The 26,271-nt window shown below is 50.0% G+C and overlaps 1 protein-coding gene across 4 annotated transcripts; it reads right to left on the reverse strand.

The window, feature by feature from the left end:
- Positions 1–1,094: 1,094 nt before the first annotated feature.
- wu:fa11c10 (protein FAM110A) lies at positions 1,095–26,271 on the reverse strand. 4 transcript variants are annotated; one of them, XM_062540589.1, is made up of 3 exons: positions 26,191–26,271; positions 5,124–5,589; positions 1,095–4,863 (listed from the first exon to the last, which is right to left on the reverse strand). In XM_062540589.1, the coding sequence occupies exon 3, from the start codon at positions 4,802–4,804 to the stop codon at positions 3,323–3,325; it is 1,482 nt and encodes a 493-aa protein (XP_062396573.1). In that variant the 5' UTR covers positions 4,805–4,863; positions 5,124–5,589; positions 26,191–26,271; the 3' UTR covers positions 1,095–3,322. The 4 variants fall into 4 exon arrangements, with proteins under 4 accessions (XP_062396573.1, XP_062396574.1, XP_062396570.1 ...); XM_062540590.1 differs by lacking the exon at positions 26,191–26,271 and adding an exon at positions 15,856–16,055 and having other exon boundaries at positions 1,095–4,860; XM_062540586.1 differs by lacking the exon at positions 26,191–26,271 and adding an exon at positions 15,856–16,054.

Genomic DNA, 26,271 nt, shown 5'->3' on the forward strand with positions numbered 1-26,271 from the left:
CTGTAATATGAACTAGAAGTGTGTATGAATTAGAAGTGTGTTTGATAACCTGTAATATGAACTAGAAGTGTGAATGATAACCGGTTGGCACAGTTGGCGCTGCAGAAAACGGAGCTCAGAGGTGGCACGTAAGCCATCACTGGACTTGTGCCACCGCAGAGAGAGAGAGAGAGAGAGAGAGAGAGAGAGAGAGAGAGAGAGAGAGAGAGAGAGAGAGAGAGAGAGAGAGAGAGAGCGAGCGAGGGCACTGCATTCCTTTCTTATTCTGTGGCCATGCTCTGATGGACGCGTTCAGACAAGCGTTTGTGTGCGACTGGGTGAATGTTTGTGTTTGTGCCTGTGTGGGTTCCTGTAATTGCACATGTGCAGATATGTCGGCACTTTCTTTCATTCTTTCTTTCAGGGATAGATGTTGTCCTTCTACATCTATGTTTTTTTTGCCTTTCAAAGAGCGTGCACACCTGCGTCTTTTACACTGAACGTGTTCAATAATATATATTTTTTAGCATTTCGCTGCAGCAAAAATGCATACGACTAGGAAGTGGAGTCCAATAAGACACAAACAGAGATGTTGGTATCAATAATTCATGCTAAAAGTCAGATCTCTGTGCCACCACGGTTCTGTTGGCTAGGGATGAGAGGAACCAGCACACAGGAAGCTGGCACAGGCCACTTGTGGCAAGCACCAAAAAAAAAAAAAAAAAAAAACGTCTGCCCATGGCAAACCATACATTTTGGCAGAAGTTTTTATACCACGAGAAGACAGATTTCTCAAAGGGAAAAGAAATCCTGTTCCAATTCCAACCAGAGATTTAAAGCAGGGTATTATCCCCCTCTTTTCCAAGACGCGACCCAAAGAGTGCTACTGGGGATTCAGGATGAGATCATGCCATGGCGGAATAAATGCATTCCAACTTCCTCTCCTGTCTTCAGCCAGAACAGGGATTCTAAAAAACTATGGTCGACTCTTTTACAAGTTTTTCCTTTACAAGGGTAACCATTCAGTTAAAACTTTCAGACTATTTTTGATATCCTTATAAAAACACAGTTATTGTTAAGGTACAAAGCAATGCAAACACAACAACAAAAACACGTATGAACACTTTTTTTCTTTATTGAAATGTAAAGACAACAAGAGGTTGCAGCAGAAAAAGATCTCTTTTCTTTTTTTGAACTGGCCAATGCTCAACTCAACAGCACATCTGAACAGGGCATTCACGAACATGGAGAAGACAACCCAGTCATACATGTCATGTCTCATCTTCACACAACCGTGGTGTGTGTGTGTTCATCACCGTGTGTGTGTGTGTGTGTGTGTGTGGGTGTTATTTAGCTGTATGTGGATACCCTCAAACAGCAATCAATGAAAAAACAAGAAACTAAACTTTGAAACACTGAACACTCAACAAGTCTTGAAAAGTTGTAACTAAGTAACATTGCATGTCCATAGAGTCTCTTGTTTTGCAGTTGTATTTTGTTGTTGACGTCGTTTGATTGTTTTGTTTTGTTGGTTTTTTTGCATGAGCCATACTCCTTGCACTTAAATGACCATTCCTTGCCTTTTCATCCCTCCTCATTCTTGTTCCAACTCCTCCCTCCCCTGATCCAGCGACCAGTGGTGAGGCTGAGGGGCCAGTGTCCTCACACCACTGAGCAGATGGCCAAAGTGACCTTTGAACTCCAACCTCTGACCTCCTCTGACCAACATACTTGAACCACTTGTTGACAACATGACAAGACCTTTCTCCAAGCTCTTCCCAGAATACAGCATACGACAAACGTAAAAAAAAACCTAAAAACAGCTTGTCCTCAACACTTTTCGTGGAACAAGAACCTGACCCCTGCTGCCATGGAACCCATCTGTGTTCTGTATGTGCTGGAATGTGTTCTGTGAGTGAGGAAAAGTGTGCTTCATCGAGATGGCGTTCCAAAGCATACAAGACGTATACTGTATGTTACACACACACGCACGCACACACACACATACACACACACTCATGCTAAAAAGGGTTTCTCTTCATGCACTGCAGAACCTGGGACAGCATTAACAGTCTAACAGCCACGGTAACTGAACAAAGTATTTCTCTCTTTTTTTTCCGTGAAAGATGCCATTATTTCACAGTATTTATGAGGGTCTCTTCTTTGCTATTCTTTGCATTTCTGTAAAAGCTATCTCCCTCTCTCTCGCTCTCTACACACACACAGACACACACACACATTTCCATTGCAGATACCAGGAAACCAGGTGTGTGCAGATGTGCATGTATGGTTGTGTTGAATTACATGTGCACAATAATATGTGTGTGTATGTGTGTGGGTGGGTGCATACACTTCTGTGTGTCTGTAAATCTGATCAGTGTGTGTGTGTGTGTGTGTGTGTGTGTGTAGGTTCATCTTCCCTTGCCATGCAATGCATATCTCTGATTCTTCACCCAGAGTGTGTAGGCTTAAATGACAACCAAACTGTGGCTAACTGGACTCTCCACAGCCATGAGAGGCTGCGACCTGATGAACCCCAAAGTGAAAGCTGTCACTCAATCAACCAATCAATCAATCAACCAATCACCCTCTCTTCTAAACTGACCAAGCTCTTTGCTCTTTGACTGAAGGGATTTGTCGACAGCAAGACGAGCACAGGGCTCAGAGATCAAAGTAGCACCAGATAATCTGACAGCAACTCTTGGGGTTCAAAGTTCACAGCCACTCCACCACTGCGCTTTTTAAAAAACACACTAAAGTACCTGAACGGTCAGCAATGTAACAGCAGGTCTACTGCCGCCTTCATCCTCCTCCTCCTCCTCCTCTTCCTCATTTTCATTCACTCAAAAGCTTTTCATTACCATTGCGATCATTATTGCTTTAACCGGCTCCCCATCACCCACTAGTCTATGTGCAGAGTGTGTTGGCCTTCCATTCGCCTCTGAGGTAAGTGGTCCACATAGCCGACCCTGATGACAATGACATCACGTTTCCAGAAGAGCGAGCAGTTCCAAGTCCGAAGGTTAATGCTTAATGCACCGAACGTAGAGGGGTCCCCTCTCGACAACAAAAAAATATATCCTTTAACTTACTGTAAGGCAAAAAGAAAAGAAAAAATCTCTCTGTGTTACACAAATATACAAAGAAAAAAATAGACACAAGAGGGGGCTCTAAATGTTCTCATGGATTTAATAAATTAACTATATACCATAAAAAAAAAACGAAACAAACAAAAAGAAAACAGGGGACTATCCAAGTTAGTCTCTTTCCCCGATGCATATTCCGTTATTACTTCCTGTCTGTCCCGAAGTCCAGCCTCCTGTGCAGACAGACGCACGAGTGTCTAGACGTTGGAAACGTTCTGCGAGGCATCTCGTGCCTGCCGGATGCCGTAAAGCCACTTGATGACGCGGGCGTTCCTCTCGATGACCGAGATGCTGTAGGGCACGCGCTCGTTGGGCCTGGGCGGGCCGCCTTCGTCCTCGTCCTCGTAGTCGTCCTCGCAGCCTCCTCTCCCTCGGCCGCCGTAGCCGCCGTCGCCGCACTCGGAGCTGGGCGTGCTGACGCTGCGCATCTTGGAGACGGAGACGATGTCGGAGCTGGCGCGGGCGAAGCACTCCACGCCGCCCATGCCCTCCACCTCGTCGGGGTCCAGGCCGCAGTAGTTGAAGAAGCGCTCCAGGTCGGCGGTGGCGCGCGAGTAGCGGTCGCTCAGGTCCGACTTGGAGCGGTGCAGCGCCGGGTGCTTGCGGGCCGAGCCGCGCGAGCTGGCCGAGGAGATGCGCGTGAAGGCCGGGGAGGCGGGCGGGAGGACCACGCCAGCGGTGGCGCGGAGCAACAGGGGGCTCGCCGGCAGGCACAAGGGGGAGGGGGGCTGCTGCGGACCGGGCAGAGACACGGGCAGGGAGGCCGGGGACGGGGACGGGGACGGGGAGGAGGTGGTGGTGGTGGTGGTGGTGGTGGGAGGAGGTGGAGGAGGAGGCAGCGAGAGCGGCGTCTGCGTCTGCGTGGAGTGGGCCACCTGCGGCTGGGCGATCTGCCGCGGCTTGTGCTGGGGCTGCAGGGGCATCCTCCTGGGCGGCTTGCGCACCTCCGCCTGGGGCCGCACGTCCACCCGCCGCACCGTCACCGAGTTGGGCGAGCTGCCGTACGCGCTCATCCTGGGGGCGCGCGCCGGGACGGGGGGCGGCCGGCGCTCCACGTGCCCGTTGAGGGGCGACGAGGTGCAGGAGGAGACCGGGGTGGCGCCGGACGCCGGGTTCTGGGGCTCCAGGGAGGGAGGGGGGACGCCGCCGCCACCGCTGCCCGGCCGCTTGCACCCCGAGGAGGGCGAGGAGGCGGAGGGGGACGGGGAGGAGGGGACCGGCGACGGAGAGGACGACGGCGAGGGCAGCGGCGGCCCGTCGCACACGTTGATGAGGTTGTTGAGGATCTCCAAGTTGAGGTGCGGCCCTCGGCGGGTCCCCGTGCCCCCGTCGCCCCCTCCGTTCTCGGCGTCGGCGTGGTTCGCCGGCCTCCTTGGCACCTTGCGCGCCGGCGGCGTGCTGATGCGGCACTGCAGCATCATGCCCGGCGACATGAGCGGCTTGCGGATGATGGGCGGCTTGACGGGCTCCTGCCGCGTGAGCGCCACCTGCTGGCTCTTGACGTACTTGGCCTTGTCGGCCTCCAGGCGCTCCACGGCGCTCAGCTTGCGCGTGCCCGGCTCCGCCGGCCGGCGGAAGTAGTTGGGGCCCTTGTTGAGGATGCGGAAGGGCATGGCCGAGGTGAAGGGCCCGCCGGTGCCCAGGCGCCCGTCAGATGGGCGCAGCGTCTCCACGGGCATGATGGGGTTGGCGGTGGCGACAGCAGTGGTGGTGGTGGTGGTGCTGACTGCTGATGCTGCTAGAAGAAAGAAGTGCAGAGACAGAGAGAGAGACAGAGGAGAAAACACAAACAGGGTGAACCAGAGGGTAATGACCACAGCACACTCTACACTCACAAATGTCACTAACACCAAAAAGCTCTTTTGTACTCCTCTTTTCTTTGCCCCTCCCCACACACCCACACACCCACCCACACCCAACAACCCCCCCCCCACACACATACACACACACACACACTCACACACTCCTATCTTGGGCCCCATCCTTTAGCTTGCTTACCAGTCCTTACGGGTTCCTCCTGCTGCTCCTGCTGCTGTTGTTACTGCTGTTGCTTCTCTTCTCTTCTCTTCTCTCTCTCTCTGTTCTTCTTCTCCTCCTGGCTTTTGTGCTCGGCCTGGCTGGCCGGGGCTCTTTCAGGCGCCCTCTTGCCGCTGCAGCTCAGTCAATGGGGGCTTGTGGGCTCGGGTCAGCAGGGGTCACATTCCACATCAGTCCGGCTGACTGACCCACGGCAGGTCCGGGAGTGAGGGTGGAGGTGGTGGAGGTGGTGGGGGGGGGGGGTGAGAGATCCGGGGCCGAGGTGCTGCTCCGACACAGCCCCCTCGTTCACCCAGTAAAAAAGAAAAGACAACTCCACACAGGCAGGCAGTCCTTCCTCCGCCTCCTGCTGCTCTCTGCCGGCTTCTTGTTGAGGCTGTTAATCCAGTGCTGGGGCACTCACTCACTCACTCACTCACTGGAGCTCCTGTTTCACACACACACAGAGAGAGAGAGGGAGAGAATGATCACTTTACAGCCCAGCAGAGAGAAGGAAACTCAGTCAAGCGCTCCGTCTATTCCTTTTCTTTACTCCTCTCTCTTTCTCTCTATCTATCTATCTGCTGCGCTCTCTCTCTCTCTCTCCCTCTCTCTTCCCTGACTCGACAGCTGAGCGGCTCTCTGGATGAAATGGGAGCAGACGTGTGGTTTAATACGCCGTCTACCCCTCCCCTACGCACTCCGCGACAGCAGCCAATCGGAGGCCTCGCACCGTTTCTCCACAGACAGGAGGGAGGGGCAAAGCCAGCGGGGCTGGGAACTGCCCCCCGATTGGCCCGGCCCCAAGGAACTCCCGACCCACGGCCGGGCCCCTCCTCTCCCCTCCCCCCACTCACAAACAAACACTCCTGCTTGAATTTTCATTCAAATGAAATGCTGTGAAAGGCGTGGAGAAACAGACACAGAGAAAGAGAGAGAGAGAAAGAGACAGAGCAACTAAGAAAAAGGAGGAGGACGCACACACGCACAAAAAAAGAAAAAAAGGCACCAGCGAAGGGAACAGCTGCAATCTTTTACATTCAGTTGCATCAAACACAGCAGGGCTTTTGTGGCGGATTAAAAAAAATATACATTTAAATCTCCGGCACTGCTCCACTTGTTGTTTTTCTGTGCTGCTCTACAACACAACAAAAGAGCGTGAACATGAGAGTGGGCTATTGTGCCCCGTGTCTCTGAGCTGAGACATTACGGGCAGATTAACATGTTCTGGAGGCAACAGGCCGGGCTCTGTGTCGGTCTCTGCGTCTAAATCCAGCGGGAACAGTCGGGAGCATCACCTCCGCCGGCCATGGACCAGCCTCGTTTTTAATATAAAGCCCTAAAACCCTCTTAAGATGTCTGCCCACTGTAAACAACGCCGGGCTGCTCCAACGTCGCTTCCACTCAGCTCCACCGAGGCTCCAGATTATCGCTCTCCCTCTCTCTCTCTCTCTCTCTCTCTCTAGGTTTCAGTTTCTCTGGTCTGTCCATGTCCCTCTCTTTCTCTCTCCTACCCCACTGTATACAATGCCACTTGTCTAGCATCTCTCTCTCCCTCTCTCGCTCTCTCTATCCCCAGTTCTGTGCCCATATCACCCCTCTAATTCCTGCTCTCGCCCCGGACTCTCTGGTCCTTTCATGTCTGCTTGATCCTGTGTTCCAGGGGGAAATCGACTTGTGATTTGCAGCTTCTCTCTCTCTCTCTTTCTTTTTTATTGTCTCTGGGTGTCTTCTCTCTCTCTCTCTCTCTCTCCCTCTCTCCTGTCCTCCCTTTCTTATTTTAGTTACACCATTAGCGCGTCAGATTACATCACATGAAGAGCCCTGCATCCTCCTCGTCTCCTTCCCCCTTCGACGCTCCCCCTCTTCATCCGCTACACTTTTAATTAATCTTTTTATAGCCTCCTTTTCTCCCTGAGCCTGTGTCCCCGCTCCTCCCTCCTCTCCTCTCTTCTCCTCCCATCTCTGCCCCCATCCCCCTCCATGCCCCCACCAACCACCCTCCCCACCCTCCCCACCACCCCCCCATGAAAAAACAGGCCCGACGGCACACACTGAGCAATCCGATTTCATAAGACTCAGCTCCCGAAATGAATAGACTCTAAAATTAGTCTGAAAGATCTCCATTTCTGCACCAAATCCCATCTAGCGCTGCAGTGAATATACAGTGTGCTGTCTGTGCCCACATAGCAGCCTAGAAAATCACACGGCACACAGACAGATAAACAATTACACACACAGATAAGCATACGCACGGACACACACAGACATCAAACGCTGGGGTAATAAGAAGATTGATCTGGGTAAAAGAAAACATACCCGAAACAATCACATTATATCTTTGATATTTAACTTCATGCTGCATTTACATTGAGGAAGTTGTTGCTGTTATGTTTTCCATCACATTAGCTTGAGTGAGCGAGAGAGAGAGAGAGAGAGAGAGAGAGAGAGAGAGAGAGAGATAGAGAAATGTGTGTGTGTGTGTGTGTGTGTGTGTGTGTATGTGTGTGTGTGAGAGAGAGAGAGAGAGTGAGTGAGTGAGTGCAAGAGAGACAGAGAGACAGAGGACAGAGAAATAGAGAGTGGCCAGAGGTTTATGACTAGAGACATGCAATACCTGCTTCCTGATGGATGAGCGCTATTGTCACATTGGGAGCACATGGATGTATTCAACACATACTGTATGATATGTCTGTCTGCACTAATGTCCCAGAATGGGGCTCCATGTTCAGTCTCAAGGCTGGCCACAACCAGGTCAGGGGCTGAGCAGGGCCTCTTCAAAGACATGCAAACTCTACACATCCGTAACCTTGTAAGAGACATTGGCCCACTTCAACACACACACACACACACACACACACACACACACACACACACACACACACACACACACACACACACACACATATGCATACACACGCATACACACACATACACACACACACACACACGTGTAAGCACGCACGCGTGTACACGCACGGATACAGAGTTTTACCTCTCAGCTGTCTCGAAGTGGCAGCGCTTTTAATAGACGCAGCACAGTTGCTCAGGATCGAGCCAAGCTTGCTCAGATGCATGTCTGTCTACATACATCCCTGGTGTGTGTGTGTGTGTGTGTGTGTGTGTGTGTGTACCCTCCAGTCCCTTCTCCTAAATACCCACAGGGTCAATCGTGACTCTCTGCTCACATCCGCAGTTTCCTGCTGCCCCAGTGCCCTGTGGCCTCTCTCAGCACACAGCTGCCCCGAAGGGGTGTGTGTGTGTGTGTGTGTGTGTGTGTGTGTGTGTGTGTGTGTGTGTGTGTGTGTGTTCACTTCAGCAGTGTCACCAAAGATGATAAAGAGGACTAGGGACCATTGTGCCCCGAGGAGCAAGAGAGAGATAAGATCCCACCAGCAAGGAACAGCACAGGAGAATCACATGGCAGACGCAGAGAAGGAGGGAGAGAGAGCGTGAGAGAGAGATAGGCTGAGATATAGGCTGGCCAGCACTGACCCACCCACGGCTAGAGTGTGTGTTCTCATTGCAGCCCTTAGTTCCCACGTTTACCAGTCGTAAAACACAGACACAGGCACACTAACATAGGAACACACACAGGAACACACAAACACAGACACACACACACACACACACACAAACACATACACAAACACAGACACACACAGACACACACAGGTACACACAAACACAGATACACAAACACAGACACACAAACGCAGACACACAAAAAAACACAGACACATACAGATACACAAACAGACACACACAGATACACACAAACACAGACACACACAAACACAGACACACACAGATAGACACCACCAAAAAAGTACAAACAGACACAAAAACACAAACACAGACACACACACACGCAGCCTGTAATCGTGCTGACAGGAGAAGTACCATTGTTCTGCTAATCAGGATCAAGCTCCTGAGTTGTGTGGGGGAGAACAGAGAGAGAGAGAGGATGGGGAACAGAAACTTGCCTACAGCACTCTGAGAGTCGCCATGCAACACACTACTACAGCACATCATCAGCAAAGTTCAGTGTGCTCGCTTGTCAGACCTGACCTCAAAATGACTAGGAGCACAAGCTACGAGTCTTTCTGGTACAGTGACCTGTTCTGTTACATTACATTACGTTGGGAACTGTTCTGCTCATGCATTTACATGGAGGTTACAGTGCTGCAAACAACCTCTATTTATGCTGTGTGGATGCGGCCCGTTAGCCTTCAGCAGGTTCTGTTTTGTGTTTTTTTTTTTTATTATTTGGAAAGGAGTACAGCTGTTGACACGGTCACAGGTTCACAATCCACTGTCTACATCATGTCAGAGATGTGGGACCACAACCACAAATAACAATCTTACACACACAAAACACGTAAACGTACACACACACACACACACACACACACACACACACACACACACACACACACACACACAGAGGAATGCATCCAGACAAACAGTGCTAGCTCCGGCTGTGCGGTCATGGGCTGACGGACGTTGGCGGTGGCGGTGCAGCCATGGAGGTGCGAACTGCTCCAGATAACAGCAGGGTGGCCAGAGCGTGCCAACGAGGATCAGGGTGCCACAGCAGGGCGGGCGGGTAGGCAGGGCAGCGCAGGGCAGAGCTGATGGGGGAGGAAGGCGACAGGAATAACCGGCCAATGGTGAGTCAGCGTGGATAACGCCACAGCGACAAGGCCCTTACAGTCCACACTTGTGTTGTCAAGGCCCTATGGGTTTGCGGTGAGGCCTGGTGCCGTTGCTCGCACGCGGCACGAAAGTCCACCTCGAGTGTGAGAAGCAGCTCGGGGGAGCGGAGAAGGGAGTGAGAGATGTGAATGTTTGCTAAGTGACGTAACGCACGGGTAACGGACAGACCGCGGTTTGGCCTCGGAGACCCAGCATGGAAGAAAGAAGCAGGAAAAACATTTCCCTACCACTTGGCCTGAGCCGCGTCCAGAAATCTAACAGGCCCGTGATTGTGTCTGTTTTCTGCATCGCGTGTCTCCTTTTTTGTGTGTGTGGCTCCCCCCCCCCCCCCCCCCCCCCCTTCATGTGAAGAGCTGGGATAAGTTTATTAGGATTTAATGACATGCTATTACGAGACGTGCCCAACAAGGGGGGGAAAAAGTGACGCCACATGTGCAATTCCTCCAGCCGCAAAGCACTCTGGGAAAGCAGGGGTCCCTTCCAGAAGTCTCCAGCTGAAGGACGAAAAAACAACATCACCACAACACGTTTTTCGAAGGGGGGGGGGGGGGGGGGTGTCTACAGAGCTACGCAGTATAATTATAGGGGAATTCGGTGACTGGAAGCAATTTTGCTGCTTCTTTAATATGTATCAATTACTGGACGCCATGCGCAACAACACAGACACACGTGATGGACGGATGGACAGAGAAACTGAAAGCAAGGGAAAGAGAGGACGGACAAAAGGGACAAACGCATCAAGAAGAACTGAAAGGAAACCGTAGGTAAAGAAATGGAAAAAGTGAAAGATAGAGACAGAGAGAGTGCAAGATGAAACTTTGATTTAAAACGCCTGTTACTGAACCATGGATCAAGGACACCAAAAGGCTACCATTCCCCCCACCCCACCCCAACACCATGACTATGGTGCAGACAGCCAGAGGAACAGGGACAGAGAGATGGAAGAGACGAGGCTTGGCCACCAGCCCACTGTGGAGCGGCGGAGGAGTTCCTGTCCATAAAATAAATGGCAGTGTGTAAAAATAAATAAGCCCCGCGGTGGGCAGCAGTCGGCCCGAGTCCCCAGAGCTCTGGCCAGCCTAATGCCACTGGTCACCTCGCTCAGCTCCACACTGCACACGAAACATGTGGAGGAGAGGGGCGAGGGGCTTAGAGATGGACAGACCAACAGGGGGAGAATGGAAGAGGGAAAAGAAAGAGGAGCAAGAGGGATAACAGTGCGAGAGTGAGAGAAAACTCAAGGGCACGAGTCAGCTCAACCCTGTTTTAGCCCAACCACTGATACTGACACAGCCCAACTGTGTGTGCCAGGGTCCCGGGTGTGAGCACCCTACTGAAGGTGAGGGCGGGGGGTGTAACGGACACCAATGGAGCCACTGTGACTCATTAGCGGCGGAGCGACAACAGCACTGGCCAGTGTGCTCTGGGGGAAGCAAGTGCAAAGCTATATATAAAAGTGTTAATTAAAACTGGGGTGGTGCTGGTAGCGGCTTTGCTGGACGCTGCTGGACTCCTCTCGGAGCCCGCTGGTGCTTGCCTGAAACACTGTTGGTCTGTCACACTTGGAGGCCGTTTGGCCTGTTGGACTTGGAGGCTGTTGGACTGGAAGGCTGTTGTTGTACCGACTGCACTGCTCATTTATTTATGGTCCACCCACAGGTCATTTTTCCCCCTCTCTCTCTCTCCCTCTCTCTCTCTCTCTCTCTTGGCCAGCTCCTGACAAGACAGACGTACTGCCCTTCCTGTGTTGGCATTCCAGCAACAGGCCACTGCGATGGAAAAAAAAAAAACAGAATCCTTTCTCCAAAGGGGTTCACCTTTCCACTAAATGCAAGACAGGTAAGCTCTGTCTCGGTCAGTCACAGTCACAGTCACAGACCAATACACTGACCTCTCTGCTTTCCGGCCGTAAAGCCCAGCCTGTGCTGTGCTGCGCAGCGCTGCTCGATAAGGCCTGTCCAGGGTCGGTGTCCCCTGGGAAGAGTTAAGGGCTTTTACTGGGGTAATAGAAGTGTGGCCCCAAGGGCAATGACACCACTGTGCTAAACCACTGAATGGACAGCGCTGGCGTCCAACCTCTTCACCTGATAACCTTTCAAACAGCGGGTCAGTGTGTACCCATGGTCTACCTCCACTGTCCACTCTAATGAAGAAGCATGCTCATAATGGGCAGCAGAGAACAGTATGTACCCCCTCTCTCATGCACGCACACACACACACACACACACACACACACACACACACACACACACAGTCTTACTCCACATCAACTCACAGCAGGCCAAAGTCAACTCTCTGGCACACAACCATTGAAGCATGAAAGAGTTGTTACAGCATAGACACGCACACACACACACACACACACACACACACACACACAAAATCCCTCCCACTCCCCTGTTCCCGGATCCAACCCAGTCAAACCCCCATTCCCACCATTAGTTTTTACCCATCTCCCCCGACCCCCACCCGGGCCTGACTGTCTGCATCTGCACCCTCAGGACAATCTCAATATTCAAACCCCCACACACTCTATTACACTCAGACACACACTATTACACTCTCTCTCACACACACACACACAGTGAAGCCCTGGCAGATAATCATGGTGCCCCCCTTCGTTCCTGCTGTTCTCAGGGAGACACACACAGACACACACAAACACACAGACGAGCACAAAGAAACAATATGCATACACGGTCGCGGTTCATCACTCTCAATTCCCAAAAACATAATGGCCACAAATATGCTCTGACCTCTCCCTCAGTAAGCTTAATTGGACATTACATGGGCCCAGTGACTGATGGACTGACTCTGTGTGTGTGTACGTGTGTGTGTGTGTGTGTGTGTGTGTGTGTGTGTGTGTGTGTGTGACTGTAGGATCGCTCTACCTCCCCAATCTGGCCGAAAACAAGATAATCAGATGAGGGCAGGCGGTCCAGCTGCCCCCCTGCGAAGTGGAGTTGCACCCCCTCTACGGCAGACATACGGACACTGACATCTGTAATTTGTCCTCATTAGACGAGACGGAAAGCGGGGAGCAGCAGGAGGATCGACCGACAGACAGCGTAGGGGGGAAGAGAGAGAGATAGAGAGAGAGAGAGAGAGAGAGAGAGAGAATGAACGCAAGAGTGAACGGATGAGTAAAATCCCAAAGGGGGCACTTGCTCATGCTGATCTGACTGCGGGGAGCTTCAGTGAGTAGTAGCTCGCGTAATCTCAAACACACACCCCCACACACCCCACACCCCCCGGTCTTCCCAGCTCGACAGGAAATGACCCGTCACCTTCCCATGACTCCCCGCTGCATCACAGAGCTGCGTTCTCATCATCCCCCACTCCGCGCGCCGCACCCGGGCCAAGCCCAGCCCGGCAGTGTGGGAGGCAGCAGCGGCAGCACGGCAAGTCTAGTCCCGACCTGCATGTGTCATGACGCGCTGCTCCACTTCCTCACAACACCCCACAGCCTCCCCCACCGTGTGGCCCGGCAACAGTGACGCTGACGGGGCCTGTGGCACGAACCAGAGTTGCAACACTCATGCCTTAGAGCAAGGAAAAACCCTCTACCTGAGCTTATCGGAGCCCTTTGAAGTTATCGAACGCCATTATCCATTCTGCATTTTTGAAATGGCCTGCACAGTGCCTGGGAACCGTGAGCCCTGGGCACTGCTGTGGTGGTGGGAGAGACAGGACTGACTGGGCCTCCAGAGGGCTGTGTGCGTCGGGTGATGATTGACAGGACACAGGCCGTGCTTCTGCAGCCGCTCTGAACCCCCCCCCCCCCCCCCACCACCCACCCACCAAAACAGTCTGGCCCTGACCCCGAGCTGACCCAGCGGTCGGCGGTTTGTTTTAGCGGAGTCTATTCCCTCCGGTGTCGTGGCCTTCCATGCCTGACATCTCTGCAGTTGGACTAAGACGAAACAGCAATCGGATCAGGCCTATTGATTCGATGCAACACCTAGTTAGGAATGATGCATAACAACAACAACAACAACAAATACATCAAATTGGATCATGTCTGTCACCATGACACACACAAAAGAGAAATCGGATCAGACCTATTGATCAGTCAGAAAGCCTAATTAGGAATGATAACCTAACAAAAACACCACTACCACCACCACCACCACACTGTCTGGTCCTCATGCCTGTGGTGACCTTGCTATCTGGTGTCCAGAGCGCGGAGGCTACCTTTCCGCTACGCTACCGACACCACCCCCGTGGGCAGCGCTGGACTGCAGAGGGGAGGCGGATGCTGCAGAAGGGGAACCAAGGGTAAAGGCAACTCCGGGGGAGAGTGTGCGCGCGCGGCGCAGACTAAACACAAAGTGTTGTCCAAAAAGTGCTACGTCAGCACGCACACAAACAACACTGGGACACACAATGACATATTTACAATTGCATTTAAACACTCAACTCTCACTGATCAAGCACACACACACACACACACACGCACACACACACTGCCAACATAATCTCTCCCTCTCCCCCCCTCTCACTCGACACACACACACACACACACTCAGAAATTTGTGTAATCATAGAGGTCTGGTGGTGCACTCAGCGACCGAGCGGCGTCACTGCAGTCTGTGCTGGCCAGCCGTGTTTTCTTTACCCATTTCCACTCCAGTCACGAGCCTCTCACTTTCCCACAGGGCTCCATGTACTACGCACACACACAAACACACAAAGCTTTTTATCATACCCTTGGCTGTGCAGCGACACGCAGAAACTCTCAGAGCCAAAGTGTCAGAGAGAGAGAGACACAGGATTTTCATTTCTTTTTTCCTACTGGCATGCTGAGTACACACACACACACACACACACACACACACACACACACACACACACACACACACACACACACACACACACACACACACACACACACACACACACACACACACACACACACACACACACACACACACACACACACACACACACACACACACACACACACACACACACACACACACACACACACACACACACACACACACACACACACACACACACACACACACACACACACACACACACACACACACACAAACCATGGCAGTCATACCCCGTCATTCACACACACTAACAAGAACTCCTGCTGCCAAACACAAACATACACACAAACAGAAGAGCAACCAGTGAACTACACTGCAATTATACACAGTTGCACACACACACGCACACACACACACAAACAGACTTCTTCAATTATCAACATTCACTGTCAAACCACTCTAAAAATCTCTCTGTTCTAACACTTCTGCACACAACTGATGCTTGCGTAGAACATATGGTCTTAATGACACAGTCCCTGACGTATTGCATAAGAACACAAAGTTCTACAGGCTTATTAGTGATGGGAAAATTCCACCAGACAAAAGTGTTACACAGAGTCTAAGAGTGTCACCGAGGGCGCAGGGCTTTTGTCACCTCGGAGTCTCTTTATCTCACCCTCACTCGAACCATCTCTCCCCTCTCTCTCTCCCTCTCTCTCTTTCTCTCTTTGCCTCAACTCAGGAGCAGTCTTGTGTGTTCAGTGAACGAGCCCCATGTTCAGTGACCCAGTCATTAGTTAAGCTCATGTTCCTCCCGGTGCTCATTAACATTCTAGGAGCACAGGACCAACTCATGGCCCTACACGTGTTCCCAAGACATTCCTCACGCTATATTATTAAATAAAAAAGAACGAGAGAGAGAGAGAGAGAGAGAGAGAGAGAGATTCGCTGAGGTGCCCACTCACATGAGTTGGCTCTGCCAAACAGTAGACAAAAAAACAGATATTTGCCGTCAATGCATAGAGGCCGATTTGAGATACTCATTCTAAGATTGATCAACTTTACAGAATCGCTCAACTTTAATGCAAAAGCCTCCATTCTTATTTTCTAAATGGAATCCTCTCTTAATTGCTCATTCACTTTCTAATAAATGCTCTTCAAACCACAAAAAAACTAAATAAGTGTGATAGGTTCTGTCATCGGCTACTTACAGCTTGCTTTAGGTCTTCGTGAAAACTCCTATGGAGAGTTGTCCAGTCTTAACTGTGGACTTGAGCAGCGAACCAAACTCAAGTCCCAGGGAAAGAGAAGTCGTCACTCCGTGCCAAAGCCACAGCGTGCGTCTGTGTCAACAGTGTGTGAGTATGAGTGTGTGTGTGTGTGTGTGTTAGCTTGAAGTCCTGCTAAAAGAGTGGGACAGCCTACCAGAGCGGCCACAGCACATTTCAACCAACAGGAATGCCCCTCTGGACTCATATACTCTAACTCCTCCTCTCTCCCTCCCTCTCTCTCTCTCTTTCCTCCCTCGCTCTCTACTTCCTCCCCTCACTCCACCCTGGCAGAGCAGGAAGTAGAGCCACTTCTGCACAGGCAGGAAAGACACTTCCTCTTGGCCACATGGGACATAACTAGCCCTTTAATTATTAGTCCCTTTAATACCCCCCCCCCCCCCCCCCCATGACTCAAAACACAATCATACACACCCCCTCAAATACACACAAACATACCCTCTCAAATACACACACCCACACATACATATAAGCTTATGTGCACATCCAATGCACAGACAAATATACATTCTGCAATGCTCCACCATTACTCTGTCTCTGAGTGAAACCTCAAGCAGGGTTCACACTGCTGGCCCAAACGGCAGCGCTGCACAATGACACATATTATTCTAAAAAGCTTGCGCCTGCAAGAACTGGACTGCCGTTGCACCGAGCAAAGCGCAGCACAAGCAGCATTTTGCCACTTTGCCACTCTTGCTCGTGCCACGCTCGAATTCAACCATGTTGAACTTGGACCGCAGAGTGCGGTAAATCATAAGTATTATGCGCTGATAACAGTGGCAAGTGCAACGACAATCCTCTGGACATTAACGACAATCCTCTGGACAATCCTCTGGACATGACCAAGAGCAGCCCAGCGGCGAACGCAGCGTATGCCGCATGCGATGTGAACACCCCTTCAGCCTTATCTGTGTTTATCTGTTTATCTGTCATTCCGTCTCGCGGTCCTCCTTCTCCCGGAGTCCTGGCACTCGTCATTCTTGGCCCGACACCGCCATCATTTCCCCGTAGCACTTCATTCAAACACCTCGCCAGGAAGTGACATAACAATGATGGCCCGGACCATCAAAGAGGAGGTGAGCTTCCCGCAACCGCGTCCAGGAGTCCAGGACTGTCACAGGAGGATGTCCTGCTGTCCCCCCCCGCCGCCAGAGTCATGGAGGTCGTGCCAAGGTATCCGTGTAAATAAATTAAAATGCACTTTAAACCGATTCTAAAATAAAATGCCAAAATAACCTCATTTTAAATGCATCAGAAGAAACGACTAAATACAGTGGCCACGCCATGTTCCAAAAATAAGTAATACTGTGATTGTATGTATCACATTTTTTTTCAAATGTATCACATTTTTGTCTAAATCAAATTAGCCTATTAAAACTCCAAAGAGGTTAGTAGACACAGAACCCCACATTCCAAAAATTCTACAGGCATGTATCAAAAATACTGCCCATCCCTGGTCGTCTCGGACAAGGACTACCTGTGCCAGACCACCCATCTCAAGGATGTTTGTATGTATGCATGTGTGTGTGTGTGTATGTGCATGTGCATGTGCATGTGTGTATGCAGCAGGATACCATGACTTTTGGCCTAATTGTGTGTGTGTGTGTGAGTGTGTGTGTGTGTGTGTGTGTGTGCGCACGTCTGTGTGAATGATGTACATACCTTGACTTTTGGCCTGATTGTGTGTGCATGTAGGAGTGTATGTGTGTGTGTCTGTGTTCTTTACACATTGACTCTTGGCCTAATTAGTCAACATGTTACTCCAGGTTTCCTGAGGCCCTGTATAGAGGCGGAGGAGTGCTCTCCTGCAGCGCGCGGTCCCAGCTAATGGAGCCGTGTTTGTTTGTGTAGCGTACCAGACCAGACCAGACGGGAGGAGCGCGCTCAGCACCGGCCCGGGAGGGAAGGAACAGGGCTGTAAAGTTATGAAACTCGCTTCAGCTTTTTGCGTGTGTGAGTGTGGGGGGGGGGGTATAGATGGGTGTTACAGTGTGTATGCATGTGTGTGTCTGAATGTGTGTGCGTACATCTGTGTGTATGTGTATGCACGTATGTGTATGTGTATGTGTGTGTACATGTGTGTGTGTGTGCGTGTGCGCGTGTGCGCGTGAGAGAGAGAGAGAGAGAGAGAGAGAGAGAGAGAGATTCTAACTGACACAGCAGTTCCTTGAGCCACATCAGACATTGGCTCTGCACCAGGGGAGCCTATGGTGTGCAGACGGACTGGGCTGGATAACGGCGGAAAAACACTCTCAACCTCTCGCCCCAAAGCTCTCAAATGTTATGACTCACTGATTGTCATAATTGCATTACCACAATCTCCCAGTCATAACCACAGCCGTGTCTTCCAGTAAACAAAGTCAGACACAGTTGCAACATCGAGCAATTAGTGAAAAGAAAAACGATAAAGTGAGTGTCCATCAGACCCACACACACACACACACCAACGCCCACACCCACACCTTCTGTCAAACTGTGGCAGGCAGCGCCTCTGTGAATAGGAAAAACAAGAGCAGCACATGCTTTAGCTTCTTCCCTGCTGCCTCGCCCTTCTGCCCAGATCCAGGCCCTAGAGCAGCAATAGAGATCTTATTCAGATACAGACTAACCCTCCACCACCAGCATCCCCTCCCCAGTGTCCTCCACCCCTCTCTCAGGCGGCTTGGGAAAACAGATCCCACCACTGCCAGGGGGGCATACCTGACTGAAGAAAAACTCCTCATAGAGAAAGACAGAGAGAGAGAGAGAGAGAAAGACAGAGAGAGAGAGAGAGAGAGAAAGACAGAGAGAGAGAGAGAGAGAGAGAGAAAGACAGAGAGAGAGAGGTCGACAGAGAGAGAGTGAGCAAAAGACAGGGACACAGAGAGAGAGAGAGCAAGCAAGCAAAAAAAAAAGAGTGAGCACAAGAGAGAGAGAGAGCATGCAATAGAGAGAGACAGAGTGTGCAAAAGAGAGAGCGCAATAGAGACAGAGAGAGAGTGAGCAAAAGAGAGAGAGTGCAAAAGAGAGAGAGCTAGCCAGTGGCTATGGTAACAGAGCTCCATGGGAACGGGGTGGAGGTGTGCACTTGCGGTGCAGCAGGGGCAGCAGGGGCAGCAGGGGCAGCAGGGGCAGGGGAGACGGACAGGAGGGCTGCCTCAGCTTGCCTCAGCTCGCCTCCACCTGCTCTGGGGGGGCACAAGGGTCAACATGTTTTGCCCCAAGTGCAGTAATTCAGCGGTAACTGTGACGCCAGCGCTGGAACAGACACACGTACACCACACACATGCACACCACACACACGCACACCACACACACACGCACACCACACACACACGCACAGAGGAGTTGATGGATTTATGGGTTTTTTAGTTTGGGACGGGGAAAGTTCAAACACTCCCCAGGAAAACGTGCCACCACCCTCCCCCCCCCCGCCTCAGATTCTGCCAGGCCAGCATCGTCAGCGACTCGGAGCGGCTCATCTGCGGCTGTGGCAGGGCGTGGGGTTAAGCCACTCGCTGCCCTCGGAGCGGCTATCGCTATGACCTTTGACCTAGGAGCTGTAACTCCATCGCTGCTCACGTCCATGGACTGCTGCGCACTTTCCCACCGCTCTGGCTCCTTCCTCATCCTTTTCCTGTTAAAGGCCCACTCTGTAACTCTTTTCTCTACAGAGCTCCCCCTACAGTTTTGGGGTGCGTAATTTCCACAAACGTCTCTTTTGGTATTTTTGTTGGCTCTGCCATGATGAACATGGCCTGGAGACAAGACTCTCTTCTTCGCAAAGTCTGGCCTAGCTCCATTGACAAACGTTTATTTCCTGGTTTGTGGACGCTTGTCTGAAGTTTGAATTCATTGGAGTTCAATCACTAACGTTTGGTAAAGACGTATGATAACCATGGGGGACACAACGATAACGATAGGCTTGAAACTTGAACAGAGTAAACTAAGCTGGATCAAGCTATACCAGACGGAGTATGAAGAGAAATTAAATTGAGCGGAAGTACATAGTCAGGTGAAGCCAGGCTATGATGAACATGCTTGTGCTCATAACTATTCCTGATTCAGACTTTGCCGGGACGCTAGTGCAGATCTTGCGAGGCTGGTTATCCGCTAGGAGATGGTAAGGGGAGCAGGGAAAGCATTTTTGACACAACTGGTCATTTAACCAACACTATGATTTCTAAACTGTAAAAGTTGAAAATGTTGCATAGAAGGCCTTTAACAAACTCTCTCGCGCGCTCGCTCACACACACACACACACACACACACACACACACACACACACACACACACACACACACACACACACACACACACACACACACACACACACACACACACACACACACACACACACACACACACACACACACACACACACACACGTATAGCATGCCATCTCATTCAGTGGGCAAGGCCAACAAGCCACAACATAACTATTTAAAATAGTCTGAAAATGTCCAAATGGGATAGTATCCAGACACCCTGGTGTGTTTTTTAAAGGACAGATCACAAGCTAGGGATATGACACTCAAAGACAGACACCCACACACCCACTCTTCACACACACCCATACATACATTCCGTAAGCCTGACGATTTGGCAGGCCAATTCACACATTCATGTCTCCTTTTACAATCTGGAATTACCCTGAGGCATGTCCAGACAAGACTTCACACAGCATCACACACCTAGCACACATGTGCCCACCATCTCATAGCCTCACGTGCACACTAGATAACCTTCCTCCACCATAACCATGAAGTGTCTAACACACACACACACACACACACAAACACACTTAAAGCCACTGTTAAGTTTGTATGATCCATAAAAGATTTGCATGAGGTAGAGGTGCTTTTGAAATGTAACCACAGATGCCCATTTGCAAATTAGAGGGGAATGAATTGCTAATTGTGCGGTTGTTCACTGTTTCACACGAAGGTCACTACTCCACAACTCCATGTATACACACACAGGCACACATACACACACACAAAATGAGGTCAGCAGGTCTGTCAAACATCATCAAAGTCAAGTGAGACCTTCAACATAAATAAACGAAATGAACACAAAAAGGGTCAATACATACACACAAGCACACACACACACACACACACACACACACACACACACACACACACACACACGAGAGCCGTGCTTGGGATCAATGGCCAGTCAGAGGGGAGAGTAAAGAGCAGAGCAGTGGGAAAAAATATCTCCCTACTCAGACACTCACGTGTGCCACAGGAGCAAGGCCTTCTGGGTAACTAGATGGGTAAGAGGGTGGGGGTATGGATGGAGGAAGCATGCACACACACACACACACACACACACACCTGGACAGAGGCTGTTTATCTAGAGAGAGCTCGAGTCAAAGGAGTGTCCCGAGAGCAGCTCAGCTCACATTCCTCATGTGCTGTCAAAGGCAGCTTGGCAATGCCAGGAGAGTGTGTGTCTGTGTGTATGTGCCTGCGTGTGTGTGTGTGTGTCTGGATGAGCATGTGTGTCAAGGTAAATGATTGACTCCTAGAAGAAGGGAACATGTACTGTAACTTGCAGGATTCACAAGAGGAATGCATACCGGGGCCGCATGACAAGTATGTGCATTAGTTAATAGGTGGCCCTTAGTTCTAGAGTCATGTAAAATATGAAAGAGATAGACTTCATATGAAAGAGAGAGAGGGAAAGCAAGAGAGCAAGAGAGAGAGAGAGAGCTAGCCAGTGGTTAGTGGTGAGAGAGGGGTGTGGATGGCAATTCCCACTTCTCTTAGTCTGTTTGCTGTATCTCAGTTCTGCTAATCATCTCTATTAGTCAACTTGTGCTATCCAACAGTGCATCATAACAACACACAGCATTTACATACAGCCAATCAGAAAGGACAAATGTTGATTACTCATCCGAGTGTCTGAGCTCTCTACCGATGGACGCACACAGGTTTATTGGGTGTTTGAGTGTGTGTTATAGAAATAGACATAAGTGTATGAATGTTCGGTGTGTGTGTGTGTGTGTGTGCATGTGTGAGCACACGGAAGAGAGAAAAAATGATTGTTGACGTGAGAGACTCCACAATGTGTGTGTGCATGTATATATGCGGGTCTAGGAGTGTGAGTGTCTGTGTACACGCATGTGTGTGTGTCTGTGAGTGCAGCGCAGACTGACACACTGCAGGCCGCAACCCTGGGCTCTCCCCCTCGGCTCTCCTGCATCTGCTGAGCTGAGGGAAGGATCCCATCTGTCTCTCCCCCTCGTCCCCACAACGCCCTGCCTGAACCCTGCAGCGGCCGCGACCAGGCACTGAGGCAAACCCACAGGCCAGGCCAGGCCAGAGGGCTGCAATCTGACGGCCGATTATTTATAGCCCTCCGCCGAGATGAAGCGCCCCGGACCAGGCTGCATGAAGAGCAAAAAGAACAACATTGCTTCACCGAGCAAGCGGCGTGTTTACGGTATTGATGTCAGCTGTGCCAGGGTACGGCGAGGTGATCCCAGCCTAGAGCTGACTGATTGCTCTCTGAGAGAGAGAGAGGGAGGGAGAGGGAGGGAAGAAGGGACAGCGTGAGAGAGATAGAGAGAGAGAGGGAGAGAGAGATGATGAGAGTCATGATCGGGACCTGGAAAGACCCAAGGAAAACTGGCCCACGTGCTTTTGTATGAGTCAGCTGTTCACGTCAGATGGGGGGGGGGGGGGCAAAGCTTAATACAATCTGAGGATGACCAACAGATGACCCCCTCAAGTGTTATGAGTCACTGATGGGTTCACAAAATCCAACTATTGATGAAAAGAGGGAAATCTGCAGCTACAAAAGTCTGGATTTCCCCCTCCCCACTCATGGATATTAGTAATGGAACACAAGAAGCTGACGTCTGGCTGCTAAACGCATCTGATCACCTGATGTGAATCATTACTGAAAGCCTCTGCCCCTGGCTAGTGATACCCGACAGTGAGAGTGATACAACAAGTGCACTAGTGCATGAACAACGGGCTCCCTTTTTGTTAATGAGGAAACTGGGATTAATCATTCGTCACGTTGGATACGCATACAGGCAGAGGCACTCTGTTTGGGTTAACGGTGCCTCCCTCTCCTGCAAACACACTGACAACCGGTTTCCATCACACACCCTCCTTATCCCCCACTCAACCCTCAGGTCAATCTTAAACACACACACACACACACACACATACACTCACCCACCCACACACACACAAACAGAATGTTTGCTTTGCTACAAGGTAAACCAAAGTCCACAATGGCGCTGCACGTGCTGAGGGCTTAGGATCCCCTTCCTCCCACTGACTGCCCTAGAAACCTGCAGAGCTAATTCTGACTTACAGCCGAAGGGCTGACGGTCTAAAAACACCATCCTGCAGAGCTGAGCCATAGAGGCCCTGGGTGATAAAAACTAACAACAAACCAACTTCAGCAAGGACAGGACAGAGCCTGAGTTGAATGTAGGACGTATCCTAATTTCAAAAATCCTAATGGATCTGCTAGATAAAAGTTGAGGTTGTGTGGTCAGTCGGTCAGAGACACTGAGGTGAACCACTACCTAAGCGAGTCTGGTGACATGGACTAGACGATCTGTGTATGGCAGGCAGTGAGGTTTAGGTCCTCTTTGTTTCCCCCCCTAGAAAACATAAATACAAAACAAAAGAGAGACATATTGGTAAAGTGTTATGATTAAATGGTTCAAGTCGAAATGATGGTTCATGTAAAGAGAAGTTCCGGCCACACAAATGTGACCAGGCAGCGCAAGAATTTACTTTCCAGTTTTGTTTAGCTGGGATTGGAAGCTTAAGGGTTTTAACTTCTACCACAAGGTCAACAAGATGTGTGAGTACCACAACACTGGGCAAGATTACTATGCAAGATCGGGTTGAATATATATATAAAAAAAAAAAAACCTAATCTTCAAATGATGTAATCTGGCCCAAGATGACATAATTTAAAAGCACAGCAAAGCTGTACAGTAGAGTGTGGCTGAGCGTGACTCTGTTTAGTAATTCCCAGCACCACTGCAGCGCTAAACCTCTGGCTGGCAGCAACATCTGCTAACCTCTTTAATCTGATCAGTTTCACTTGGGTTTGGTGTCGGCCCAAAATGTCTTACACAGTAAACACACACATACCCACATGCACACACACGCGCACGCGCACACACTGCTATGCAATAAACAACCCAAAACAATCTTTCTGGTCAGATGTACGGGTTCCGTCAAGACTCTGAGGAATCCTCCCAACCGCACAGTCTCACTCAACACCAATCAAAGGAGAGGAAGGAATGAGAGAGCACCCTGAATTACAGCCGGAGAATGTCACCATTGGTAGTCACCCTGACATACCACAGTTTCACAGTGATTTGAGGCTGTTCACTTCGGAGTACCGATTCCATAGCATGCATGTTCAACACTTCTTGTATTTTGTTGGACGTGACTAAAAAAAAAAAAAAAAATGGGGACTCTGTTGGGGACACAGACAGGCATTAAACATCATTATTATAGACGCCAAGAGCTGAGGAAACACCGGCCAAAAGTTTCCTCTGCATGGCTTGTAGACTTTTTCCAGTACAGAGAACACAGACCAAAAGAGACTTTCACATGCACAACATGCACGGTCAGCAGCCTCTGCGATATCTCTTTTGAAAACAATGGTTAGCTCCGGCTTTAGCGGATACATTACACACACAGTCATTATGAAATGCGCCATATGGCACAGAATGCACCATATTTGTCAAACTGACAAGCTAACGTATTCCAATCTGCATGAAGTTGCCATATGTTGTCAAGCACTAGATAAATGCCCAGTGTAAGGGAACACTGGATGTCACAGTTCAAACACAACTTCCTGAAATGGCTCAGGAAAGCAAGCAAAACATTTCTGAAAAATCTGCGAGAGAAATTGCATGGAGGATTTTTTCACTTCCACATTCAAGTCACTTCTCTTTGTGGCCTTGGACCGAGTCATAGCAGTTCATCATAAGTGGTCGATGACCCAAAGTAGTCTGACTGAGGCAAGAACTGTAGGAGCCTGGGTGAACCCAGATGAATCTGTTAACAGTTGTTTACTCAATTCCAAAGAAAACTAGAAAAGCACTCAGAAAGCGCAATCCTCCAGAACCACCTTGGCGGAGGCAATAAGCCTACACGTTCCTGGGTTTTGGGTGACTCAGAAACAGAGGTCAATGGGCCTCTTTCCAGACTGACCTGCACAGCAAATTAAAATTTGCTATCAGTTTTGACTGGGTACACCCAGGCAAGGACTGCAGAACAGTGCCTACTACACATTACACAAATAGTTGCAATGTTGGATCTTCAACCAAACTGAGCTTATTTGCAGCTAAACAGGCTAAGCCATAGGTGTATACTGTGCAGACAACCATCAATCAGTTCAGCTATGCCATTTAACATGGTGCAACTTCTCATCTTGTGAAGACTTGGCCTGCAGCAATGTCTTGTTCCATGGGAAGAAGGGCCAACAAAACAGGTCAATCCAGGAAAAGCCTGTGGTTTCCCAGCCAATGCCTCCCATCCCAGTCTTCCTTTTCCGTGAGGGAGCAGTGGGAGCACTCAACCACAGCCCTATCCCTTCCAGTGAAAGCAACGCTCAAATAAACAAATGCAATGTTGAATGCCTTCCAGAAACGGATGATTGGCACTTCATTCACAGCAGCCCAATTTCTTCCGCACATCACCACTTACTTATCTCGGGAAAGAGAAGTATGACATGACCTCAACATTCGTTTTCACAATGTTCCCTTGCCAATTGCCATAATCCACTAGCATCTTTAGGGAGCAGTACTGTACATAAGGACTGGTGGATCAAAAGTGATCCTAACCTGATCAAATAATGTCCGCTGCCGAGAAAAACGTTCGAATGTTCAAAAACGATATATAATAAAAACATTATAACTGCTACAACCTGCATTGCCTGACCTGACCAAGTTGACCTGTGACCAGAGAGAAGAGCCTAAAGCTATCCGGCTATTTTTACTCCCTAAAGCTAACGTCACATAGCAAACCTCTTATTATTAGCCAGCCCCAGGACTTTTTTCCTTCCCTTAACCTGAGCGAAAAAATGACGTTGGGAAGGCAATAAAGAACGGTCCCAAAGTCGTTTCGTCAATTTCAAAAGTATAGTAGCTAGCTAGCAGCCAACGTAATATAACAGCATCTAGCTTTCCTTCGTATTTGACTTAACGTCAAATGTGCCATTCAAAACAGTTTAATGAAACAAAAGCATTCGACTGCCAACATATGCTTACGAAATACTCACTCTAATGTCTCTCTTCTCTTTGCAGTATTTTCGTTCCTTTCTCTTTCAAAAACTTTCATTTGAAAACTTTCCACATTGTTA

The sequence above is a fragment of the Sardina pilchardus genome, chromosome 7, assembly GCF_963854185.1.
Source record: "Sardina pilchardus chromosome 7, fSarPil1.1, whole genome shotgun sequence".
Taxonomy (NCBI): Eukaryota; Metazoa; Chordata; class Actinopteri; order Clupeiformes; family Clupeidae; genus Sardina; species Sardina pilchardus.

Bases quoted from the DNA above. Each gene is read 5' to 3' on its own strand.
- wu:fa11c10 (XM_062540589.1), bottom strand. From the start codon at position 4,804: ATGCCCGTGGAGACGCTGCGCCCATCTGACGGGCGCCTGGGCACCGGC.